This window comes from Crassostrea angulata, chromosome 2 (assembly GCF_025612915.1).
Source record: "Crassostrea angulata isolate pt1a10 chromosome 2, ASM2561291v2, whole genome shotgun sequence".
Classification (NCBI taxonomy): Eukaryota; Metazoa; Mollusca; class Bivalvia; order Ostreida; family Ostreidae; genus Magallana; species Magallana angulata.
In genome coordinates this window covers 76,325,748-76,338,415 of record NC_069112.1, presented here as the reverse complement: position 1 = coordinate 76,338,415, position 12,668 = coordinate 76,325,748, and the positions used below count along the sequence as shown (strand labels likewise).

At 31.9% G+C, this 12,668-nt stretch overlaps 1 protein-coding gene across 2 annotated transcripts; it reads right to left on the bottom strand.

Annotated features, from left to right (window-relative positions):
- Positions 1-174: 174 nt before the first annotated feature.
- On the bottom strand, positions 175-9,346 carry LOC128170409 (major prion protein-like). 2 transcript variants are annotated; one of them, XM_052836182.1, is made up of 10 exons: positions 9,172-9,340; positions 8,937-8,966; positions 8,026-8,040; positions 6,360-6,629; positions 5,093-5,146; positions 4,346-4,360; positions 4,070-4,099; positions 3,441-3,525; positions 893-966; positions 175-635 (listed from the first exon to the last, which is right to left on the bottom strand). In XM_052836182.1, exons 1-9 carry the CDS (start codon positions 9,209-9,211, stop codon positions 897-899), a joined length of 609 nt encoding a protein of 202 aa, XP_052692142.1. In that variant the 5' UTR covers positions 9,212-9,340; the 3' UTR covers positions 175-635; positions 893-896. The 2 variants fall into 2 exon arrangements, with proteins under 2 accessions (XP_052692142.1, XP_052692143.1); XM_052836183.1 differs by lacking the exon at positions 8,026-8,040 and having other exon boundaries at positions 9,172-9,346.
- Between the last annotated feature and the right edge of the window lie 3,322 nt (positions 9,347-12,668).

Here is a 12,668-nt window from a genome sequence, read left to right as displayed (position 1 = left end):
CGTTACATCGAATTTTTCTATTATATTCAAGAACTAAGACTTGTTAGCGGTGATGCTTTGTGCTTAGGTTCAAACACTGTTTCACTTTGGGTTTGCCAGAGTAACTGCATAGGAGAGTTGATTAAAATCAACTCCCAAAAATCACATAATCAAATAAAGGAAAAAAAATTATATAATGAGGCTTTTATTGATATATATAATTAACATTCAATTGATAAATATAAATTATTTGATTACAAAAAAAAATATACAATAGAAATATACACATAACTTCAGAAAAAGGAAAATATACAAAGATTTTGCATATTTCATATGCAAAAAATGAGTAAATATTTCGTTTGAGCTGTAATATAGGTTTTTTTTATATTCGGAGAAATTCTTTACACAGTAAAGAACTAGACATTTATTAGATTTTATAGAAATAATTATTTTTGATAAATGTAATATGTCACTTGGTAAATAATGTACGTATTTCAGATTGAAATATATTCACTACGTATTTTCATCTCTCTTGTAAAGTCTAGCAGAGCCTTGGAGTAAGATGCAGATGTTCTCGCTACGAAGGTTTTTGTTTTTGGCAAAGTGGTTAAAAGCGTCAACGGATAACTCCTGTCTGTATTTAAGTCGTCCTTAATCTGAAACAAAAATGTGCAACTTTGATTATCACTCAATAATTTAATACCACAAACGTTTTAGCAAATATTAAACATCAAGTAATTCATGAATTAAAAAAAAAAGCAACAACAAATGTAAATTCGTGAAAATATGACATAGTTAGATCAAACCAAAGAAAACAGAATTTAAAAATATTATTATTGTCTGTGTTTAAATATCATTAAATGTTATTATTGCGTCTATTCAGAATCTGGCGATATTTTCACCTGTCCTGTACCTGTTTAATCACAGTCAACAATTCTGTTCCCTCCCTGGTACCATTCAGGGGCGCATCCTCCGCAGGGGTTTGTTCTGTATATTTAATACATAATAATAATAATAATATAATGTAATGATGATAATATAAATAATAATTATAAAATAATTGTAATAATTATGATAAATCAAATGGGGGTATCGAGTTAAGGTATCCGATGTACAATTGACCAAAAAATGATGCCTGGTAAGGTATATATTCAATGTACTCGTTTGATAGGTAAGGATATGTAGTTTCTAAAAATAGATGTTTTTCCCGCCAAATCACTATGGGGAAGTAACTCTAGCTCTGCAAATCACGCATGGTAAAATACTACTTTTCTTTGACGAAAACATGTGTAATCATTAATAATATTTATCAAATAAAAATTGCCAACATATTTTAATAAAAATAAAGTTTTTAAATAAATTGATTACCTTTATCAATATCTTTTTTTATTTTCTCGATTTTTTTTTTACAATGACCATGACGACTCACGCGATTTTTACCCCCCCCCCCCCCCCACGTCAGCCGTCGCATTTATAATCCAACGCATATTCCCGTTAGCTGGTAATTTTCCTGTCTTCTATACCTTTACCATTTAGAACTTGTAATTTTAGAATTAAAAATCTAAACTGTTCAGTTTTTTTCATTCAGCAAAATGTTTGCACAAAAAATATTGTTACTAATACAACGAAGTCGTGAATTGCGGGTCACATCAGGTGTGTAAAGCGTTACGAACAAAGCGTGCAAGAACCGTGTGAAATGTTTTATTAGAATTCATTCCAAACCAATTCATTCCAAACTCGTAGAAAACAATATATATTGTATTATCTTTTACTCAAAATTGTATCCTTTTTAACAAAAAAATTAAGTCAGTTTTAAAATGGAGACTGTCGATAAAGTCTGACTACGATGTTTCCGTATCGGTACAATTTTGGAATGTACAATACATCAACATGCTTTTCACAGTTATAACAAAATATTAATCAACCATTAATGACGCTGTGATGTTGTAATAAGCATGCATTTTTACACGATAAGATTGTGTACAAATACCACACATAACATGCATCGAACATCGGCTATCTGGCTGAACCTGTCAATCAAATTTCGAGTATTTGATTTCATTGGATGGTGACGCGCCTCTTTTATGTAAACAGCAAAATGAAACGAATTGACTTTAAAGCAGTCGGAATCAGTATCTAATAGTATTATTTGAATGATATAAAATCCAGCGATTTTGAAAAAGGGTAAAAAATGTACCGTTTATGCACATACATGTGATATGAAATGCGAGAGAAGAAAATTGTTTGGAATCCCGATGAAAAAATAAATCAATGATTAGAAATTTCATTATTTGACTCTTGTTAACTTGATTTACGGAAAATAACAAGGAGATGTTTTAACACAATAATTACAATAAACGTGTACAAGCATTTTAACCACGAAATCCGTATGCATAGTACTTATTAAAAATAGTTAGTAGCAAATACGCCGTTATACAAATGATAGGTCCGCAACACTCTGTATGTTTAATGAAATTAGTTATACAAAAAATTGAACAGATTGAATAGGGCCATAACGATTAACAAACAATTAACAATTCAAGTTATGCACAGTCACAATATCTACGAAATCAATGATTAAAACGACCTACTCATTATTTTTCGACGAAATACGTGACTTGTGCACTGCAACATTTACTCTATAAATTAGGATTTTTTTCTTCACGTTATTGCAAGAGCGCCGCGGGAAAAAAATAACGTCATACAACGGCAAATGACGTAAAGCTGCTACAACGTCACAATCAACGTAAGGGGGAAAAGTTAAAATAACTGGTTTTAAAATTAAGAAAAAAAAATATTGCTTTAGTTTATGCATCAATTGTTTATTATTTATCGTTTATTATGTCAGATAAAAAATAGTGCGACTTTTTGAAAATTTATTTCAAGCTCCATAATCTACCGAGCTCATCCCGGAAAATCCCGAGCTCTCTGGCTCAATTGTACATCGGATACCTTAACAAAGGTCCGGAAGGTTTTAAGAAAAGGGTTCTTTGATGAATAAACTATCAAACAAGAAAAGAAGCGGTCACATCATAGGATGTACCGATTGATTTCAAATCAAGTTATCGATTACTCGCGCCCTCAGAGAAAACGGTCATTATTCCGGGTGATTACGTCATACTTCATTATTTCATGTGATTACGTCATACTTTATTATTCCAGGTGATTATGTCATATTTTATTATTCCATGTGATTACGTCATACATCATTATTTCAAGTGATTACGTCATGCTTCATTTCTCCAGATGATTACGTCATACTTAATTATTTCAGGTGAATACGTCATACTTTATTATTCCAGGTGATTACGTCATACTTTATTTTTCCAGTTGATTACGTCATACTTTATTTTTCCAGTTGATTACGTCATACTTCATTATTTCAAATGATTACGTCATGCTTCATTACTCCAGATGATTACGTCATACTCTATTATTCCACGTGATTACGTCATACTTACACACAACGTGCTGCAGGGAATCGTTTGCATCTGATGGGACAGGGGTTAATATGGCACTGTCGAAATGTTGTAAAAGCAGGGCATTCTACAAATACCAAAGAGGCATTAATGTGTGAAAATATTGAAATATTATGACGTCAAAGACCGTGTACAAAATGTATAATGACAGTAAAAGAGGGAAATCGCCTCTATAAATATGAAAGATAACAAATATGTCCAAAAATAAATAAATCATGAGTCATTTGCAAAATAAAATAGTTGAAGGTGGGGCTGAATTTAACTTTCATCATCTGACGCACATATTAATGATAAAAAAGGGGAAATTTCCTTGAATAATCTGTAAAACAGACATTTGTTAGAAACCCATTTCATTAGAAAATGCTGCCGTACAGTAAAACACGCTCACGCTCACAGCGAACACTTTTATAGTGAACTGACGCTTATACAGAAGTGATTTTCTTTCCCAATGGGTTTTAAACATATTGAAGGTATTACGTTTTATTACGAAGCGAAATGGCACGTCCATGGCACTCCGTTTCAAGCAAAATATGATATTTTAAATTGTTAGAAATTCATTGCACTTTAAAGTTGCTTCTGTATGTGTGTACAGCATTTATAGCTCTACTTACGGTTTGCTGTGTAGACTACTTCGGGCGGGCCTGGAAAAGTGTGGAAACATCATTACATTAACCTTATGAATATACAGGCATAAAACAATGCTTTTAAAGTTAAGTTTAATCGTGTGATATTGACTTTGATTTTAGAAATATATTTAATTATAGGACTTTGCATATTTTATAGTATGAAACCAAACAAAACAAAAAATCCAAAGAGAAACAGTAGAATGAAATAAAGTATCATTATTAACAAACAAGCACAAATAAAAAGTTCTTAAATTCACTTACTTGGATTAAAGTTATCTGTGAAATATAAACAACAACAAAATATATTTAGAATGTTTTCACACTGGTTTGAAATTGTACACAAAAATTTTTTTTCTGTAAAGAAAAAGTTGTTTTTCATAAAAAATTTTGGTTTCACTTTTTAAAAAAAAATGGTTAATTATTATAGTATTTTAATGGTATTACTGACAAAATGAGTCGTTAAATCAAGATAACTAAATGTCTGCAAGAACCAAAAATTCAGTCACACTGCAGTTAATATTTAGTCATATTTTGGTAAACATTTAGTAACAATAAGATAACTAAACGGTCAAATTTCAGCAGACAAAAAGTCAATGTTCAGGAAACATTCATATTACGGTAAACATTCAATCACCTTAGAGAATTACAATACAACTTCAAGAATAGCGTCTAGGCCAAAGAATATTCCTGTTTGCAACATTTAGATGATATATTTTGCACCTGGGCATTATGTAAGGCTAGTAAAATCCTATGAATGAATATTCGTATTTGCATCAGATGAATATGCCAAACGTTCAGATGTTAATATATTCGTGAGATACACTAGTCTTCAGGTGTATTTCATGGATGCTTTCATTAAAGAATTGATATTCTAACTCTACTTAACTTTGGCATTGAGGAATTACCGTAATTATTTGTTCATGAAAAAACGTGTAACGAATACGAATATTGTTCTTGAAGAACAGAAATAGTTCCCCAGTAAATACATAAAATGGTTAACATATTTACCTCCCATGCTTCTTGCTTGCATGTTCAACATCAATGACATCGGGTTCATCATTCCTAAAATTAATATACATTTTACGAAAACGTTCTTCTGATGCATATGTTAAATCTAAAACAAACTATTGATTCACTGAATCAAGATTGAAATTTTTCACTAGAATTCCGTGCACTGATGATATCATGCATGTATCTTTTATTGAAATTGAATTGGGTAAAAGAAGGCAACATGCACAAAGTAAAAGAAGCTGAATGAAAGCTACAGTTTATTTTCTTAACTATATTAACAATGACCATATATTTTTTATGATGAAATGCATAATATTTTTCCTGAAATAGATATTTGATTCCGTGTTACTCTGCATTGTTGTATTTTGTTTTATGGATTTTTGAGATAGCTGACAGTTTGTTATTCAATTTGTCATTTTCCATTTATGACGTATTTTATTCAATAGATATAACATCTGTGGCTGGAAAACGCCCATCTGCTGAATATCAAAATATCTAATGATTGACCAATCACGATTTAATTTACTCAATGAGTTATTTTTCACTCTGTACTCTGTATTTCACTGTGACGTCACTGACGTGGTAACAGGATTGGGTAATGATAGTGGGCCTGGTCCTTCACTATTTTTGCTACTTTTTTTTATTAAGTTTAAACTGAAAATTATAAATATAAAGTTGTTCCTTTCCTTCTTATTTTACTTTTCAAATATTTTATTGAAACTTAATAGGATTCGGCATTGAACAAAGTCTATATGAACCAATGCAACGCCAGTGTTTGATATGCAATTTATGTACGACTTGTCTAATGTTAGAAACTTTTTTGTTTATGGTAAGGAAATATTTATGGTATTATCCCGCTTCATTTTATGTTTTGATGCCGAAACGTGTTTTCATAATAAACTTTAATTCATCCTTGAAAAAATAAACTTGGTTGGTTACGTGATTAAACCTTGTGAAGCCCGAGAGCTTCTCAGAGGATTTGATCTCGTACCAACCAAGTTCTTATCCGAGCTTTTTTAACATTGCAGTTTATAACATATTTACAGCTGGAAAAAAACAAACCACTCAGAATTACCGAGAATTTTAGTTTCCAATAATCCAACTGACAAGCGATAAGCGCGTGCTATAATAATTGTGACGTCATGAAAAAGTTTATACAGAAATGACGTTTTAGCTATTCTATAGGTTCGTATGAATAAACATATTTATAAATGTAAATATATATTGATAGCACCAAGTGTCTATTTTAGTGACGATATCTTACCTGTCATGGCGTTCAGGGCACTCATGCCCCCCATGCCACCGGATGATCCGCCCCCCATGCCCCCCATGCCACCTAGCCCCATCATGGCGGCCATGCTGGCTGCTTCCAACATGGGATTGGAAGACTGAGAAGATGTCGAGGAAGAACTTGTCCAACTGCCTCCTCCCTGTTGGGTGCCCCAATTACCGCCCTGTGATTGGCCTCCTCCACCTCCCCCGCTATTGGAAAAATGGGGATTGGGGTCCCAGGAGGGGTTATTTGAGGATTGGCCTGAAAAGGGAAAACAATTAAATTATGAGATATTGAATTGCAAGATTGCATTTAAATTTTTTTAATGTTTATTCTTAAAATCAGAGATAATGTTGATATGACAACGAATCAGAATATACAGAAAAAAAAAAATAGAAATACGTTTATCGGTCATAAGATTGGATTTTATTTTAAGTTTAACTTTCTGCATAGAAAATACATGCTCATGGCAAAAAGTATTCAAATGTGAACTTTTTAAATTGTTGGTTAGTTTATTGCAGTTTTGATCACGGAACAATTACAAGCACACCATTTATCTCTACACTATAAATGCACAAGACAGGTAGAAAATTATCCTTCCACGCAAACATGCATCTAAGCAACGTTTAACAACCAAGCGTTCAAGACTTCAAAACGGTGCTACGGTGCTTGAATTTACATTTTCTTGAAGGAAGATGATTAATTTTTACTAACTTGACATTAATTATTTTTTTTTGCAGACATAAACTAAAAAAGTATGCTGACACGTCCAGGATGTGAAGTCTTTGGAATTAATGGCTGCTTACAAACGGTTCACGCATGAGTTAAAATAAAGGAATAGGAAAACAGGACGAAACAAAAAGTAGATTACGATGAGGAAATGGTTATTTTATCATTCCCCGCAACCTGTCAGCGCTGACAGGCAGAAAAGAGACATAATAGAGGCGAAGGACGTGAAACGTTAACAGTGGTGGCATATTGGCCGCGAAATCTATGATCCATTGTGTTGAATTTCATATAAGATTATATGAAATATATATGAGAAAACGTCAGCCAGGCGTGACATGATTGACACGTGTATATTCGCGTGTGCAGATAATTTTTAATATGCATTTGACATATTGTGAGTAATGTTTCGTTATACGTTTAATGACGTATTTATGTATCTAAGTATTCATGTCTCTATTTTAAAATTTTAAAAACCCCTTTGTCACAATTAAAGTGAGATATCCTCTGTTAGATAACATTTGCATGCATTTATGTCCGCATGTGAATAAAGATAGTAAAAATAAATAAACCGAGTTTTATCTGCTATATAATGTTTTTTAAAACAGGCAACATTTTGTTAAAATCTAGTTAATTTTTCTTCTGATGAAAGTATAGTTTTTTTTATCACATGTAATAAGATTTTGTATTTACAAGACACAAGAAATCAAACAAATACCCAAAATGTCTTTCAAACAAGCTCTTAAGTACATGTATATAACTAAAAAACGTATTTGATATTCTATTTCTTGTAATCCAAACCCAGTATGTCAGTTCGTTGTTAATGATTTGATTCAAGTTATATACACTTATCACAACACGCCACTTATTACCACAATTTGTTATATAACAGTCGGTATACAAAGAAATCTTGCATTCTTATTAAACTTACCCCACATATTTTGAGCTAAAAGTAATATTTTTTCAATATAATCAAGTAAATTTTTTATAAGAAAGTTAAATAAAAATTTAAAATTTTAATTAGATACTGAATGATAAAAACCATGACATGTTTAACATGTTAATTGCATTGTGATATGTAATTTGAATAGGCAAAAAAGCAAATCTGCAGAAAATTCTGTTATCTTTAGTTTAAAAGATAATCTAAAGAAATGCAGGTTCAATATTTCCTGATAAGAACACTGTGTATTTGTTGGAACAACGTGAAATACATAAATTCTTGGTACACATTTGTCTTTCTTAAGTATGTCGTATATTGCCTTTTATGTTATATTTAGGCATTAAACAGGGAGGCCCATCACCTGCGTGACATTTAATGCATTACTGCGATGTAATTGTTTACGAACTACATATAAACAACCACATAATATAACAAAGCGAAAGAAAACAAACATCTTGCTAAAAACAGAAATAATACCCTCAAAACAACTGATGAATCCCAGTTTGTTCTCTAAAAGTGGTATGGGACATCTGTCGATATTAATGTGGATTAAAGTACAATGTAATTGAAAAACTTTCACCGGTTTAGAATTTTCAAATTTTACAATATTTAACAAAAAAATAGCTTTTAAAAATATTTCAAAAGGTAAAAATTGTAAAACCCCAGCGGGATTCGAACTCATAACTTACAGGTTCGTAGTAAACCCTCTAACCCACTGCGCTACGGAGTTTGGTGACCATTTTTGGAGAGAAACTACTTATATTATTACATTTTATTTTATTGTTAATTTCGATAAACAATACGTCACAACATGGAAGTGTCCCATACCACCTTCAAAAAATAGTTTTTTTATTTTTAAAAAAGGGTTATGAATACTTAAATTAACAAAAAGTTAAACTTACCCCTGGATTGAGCAATCACTAATGTGGAACCTAAGAAGGAAATGAATATCTAAATGAACATAATTGAGGTGGTCCATTTTAAAGATATACAAGTTTGAAGTTTGTGCATGTCAATCATACAAATTACTGTTTATTCTTCATGGTAAAAATTACTCTTTATTAAAAAATGAAATAAAAAATGTACGTAAAACTGCACATATCTCTGAACAATCAAAACAAATCTATGAAAACTCACCAACAAGAAAAGTTAAACTGAAAAATGTTGCTCTGTTCATGTTTGTATTTCCTCCTTTCTGTAATCCGAGTCTAAACGGGTCAGTCAAACGGGCCAAAGTGAGAGCAGCAAAAGGACAGAATTTACTTGACCAAGGATGACAGAGACCGGAGACAGGTTAATTTATGGGTTCCTCGTCACCGAGGCCAGCTTTCTGTTCCTGCTCTCAACGGAGATGAAATCTGTGGGGCTGTCAAAGGCGCCATAAAACGGCAACCATCGGCCAATTCGAGGCGCTCTTTAAATGGTCGTTAAGGTGAATTACATGTGATATGTTAATGTTACGGTAATAAAAAGGTCAAATGCTTCTACACCAAATAAAAAAAATTGTATATTTCTGGTTACCTTACATGCATTTTTTGAAAAGATTGGTTACCAAAAGGCAGTCATACAAAGGAATGGGCTTAATGCACATGTTAATGGATGATGAATTTTGTTTCGGGAAGTTTTTATTTCCAATTACTCATCTTAATCATAAACATAAAGAACAAACTATACTTTAAATAAAAATACTGTTTAAGGTATATATTAAGAAGAACATATCTTTTAATTGAAAAACCTCAAAATTTAAGTAATTGTAAATACATGTACATATGTCTGAATAGAAAAAGAAACTTGGAAGAAAAAAAGTTTGCAGTATATAAAAAAACTGCAAGTAATTGAATTGGTGTGTCTCTTCTTAAAGTTATATACATTATTAAAGAAATCATAGTATTTTTTGAGAGGGGATGAGGGTTACAACTTTAGAATTAACCAAACCTAAACTAAATATTAATGTAACTGAAGGCCCAAATCAAACCTTTCATTTCTCTTTATTAAATTCAATCCTTTTTAGATATTTTTTAAAGTTTGTTTTTGTTTGCTTGAAAAGGGGAAGGGGGGGGGGGTGCTAACAAATTTTATCAGTGAAACAAGTTTGCGGTGTTCGCTAAGCCTCCTTTTGACTGTGACGTCAATATCGTGTTTCGTATTTCTACAGTTTACGACAGACCTAAATAAAGAAATCAGTTTCGGTATATTCTAACGTCTTTTTGTGTGTTTGTGGTAGCTGTGACGTAAACAGTACGCAAGTTCAATAAAACAGGTGACGCCTAATCTAAAATGCAACACATTGATGAAAGCAGTTAATTTATAACGGTAATACACTTTTGACAGTATTTTTGCGTGGACCCTGAGGTCCACGCAGAAAATATATAAGCGAGGTTAAACCGGATGCTATGGGGAAAATTCAGCCTGCGCATGAGATAGCCTGGTTCCTGTGCGTAATGGGTAGCTCAGGAACCAGGCAATCACACGTTTATCTGAATCGGGATCGGGATTACATGCCATATGCACACATAAGTTCAAAGGCGCTGTAATTGTAAAGTTGTTGGTAAACAGTACAGAAACAAATTATTCCTTTCAAAGAAATGATCGGCTTGTGATATGAACTGTCAATAGTATGAAATAAGATAATGTTATGCCGAAACTACAACATGCAATGCAGCATCAAATAACATATTTGCAATGTTTTGTTGTTTTCCGAATACACATGTAACTTAACTTTACTTTTATAGTAGGCGAGGCTAGAGTACTTCCCGATTAATTTTTTTAAGCATTTAAGTATGATTGAATAATTATGTCACTGTATAAAAGTTTAAATCTAAAAAAAATGCATCAAAATATATGAAATTAACTTGCACAAAGCTGTCACCATAGTTAACAAAGTAGTGAAAATCGTAATGTGTGTGCAAATACTGTAAACCTACTATTATTCGCGACGACTTTATTTCGCGATTTACTTCTGATAAATTGGTTTGCTACGACAAATGTTCGCGACCAAGCCTTCTCTATACCAGTGTTACTATAACAACCATACGACAACGAAATATTCGCAAAAACGAGGCCCTCGCGAACCCCGCGGAAATTTTTCGCAAGCGAGTAAAAGTTGGTTTACAGTAGTAGAATTCGCCGAATGCCTCATACTATACATGCAAACTTCATTAATAGATATATCATAATTATCTTAGAGGTATGAACCCTTTATATTCTGAAATAAAATGTCAGGGCTATACATAATACGTAATACAAGGTTAAAAGCAGGGGGCTATAGTGGGTGGAATCTCTAATAATCTAAAGGCTTTCACGTTCTCGTTTGAAACACGTGCAAATGGTCCACGTATTGTAGTCATTTTTTAAAGGACAGCAACTTGTACCCCAACTTACTCTTGCTATCGTTGGATGACCTCTAGGCTCTATTTAACCCCTGTAGACGAACAGTTCTGCATACTGGCATGGCTTAATATTTAAATTTTACAGACTTTGGTTTTTTCTGTATATAAATTATTAAGACCCACAACATCGTACTTAAAAGTTTTAAGGCAGATCAGATGAGTATTTGTTGACACCTCCCCCCTTCTCTTTAAACTATTTATTGAAAAGTATTTCGAGGAGAGAAAAAAGCTGATGAATGCTTGATTGATTTGATGTTAATAATTAGTTATCAATAATTTTTATAATGTAGATTTTCAAACAACACAGATATTTAAGATATCTTTTCATTGTTTAACAGGGTTAAAACAAAACATTTTATTTATTTATTTTATTAAGCTTGCATTAAAAAATTGTAATTGCAACATCTTTGAAATATTTTTTGTGATATCAGGATTTCTAAAATCCAACGTTTGACCTTTCTGTTTTCAGCTAGAGGCATTTTGGTAAATTACTATTATGAAACCTTAGTTGCATTTAAGTTTACCATGTTAACTGAAAGCAGATATCGACCCAGTCAACTAAACAAGGTCAGACCCAGGTCATTCTCTCTGTATTGACGACAATAAGAAACCTTATCACCTGCAAACATGATGTCTAATGAAAAACATTATTTGATTTTATTAACTCTCTAAATGACTATTTCATACCATTATCCTTAGATCTACTCATAATTCGAGTAACAACTGTAAAACAACTCTTATTCTCTCTGTATTGACGACAATAAGAAACCTTATCACCTGCAAACATGATATGTCTAATGAAAAAAACAACATTATTTGATTTTATCAACTCTCTAAATGACTATTTCATACCATTATCCTTTGATCTACTGATAACTCGAGTAACAATTTCTGTAAAACAACTTTATTTGATTTTATCAACTCTCTAAATGACTATTTTATACCATAATCCTTTGATCTACTGATAATTCGAGTAACAACTGTAAAACAACTTTATTTGATTTTATTAACTCTCTAAATGACTATTTTATACCATTATCCTTAGATCTACTGATAATTCGAGTAACAACTGTAAAACAACTTTTATTCTCTCTGTATTGACGACAATAAGAAACCTTATCACCTGCAAACATGATATGTCTTATGAAATTAACTCTCTAAATGACTATTTTATACCATAATCCTTTGATCTACTGATAATTCGAGTAACAACTGTAAAACAACTTTATTTGATTTTATTAACTC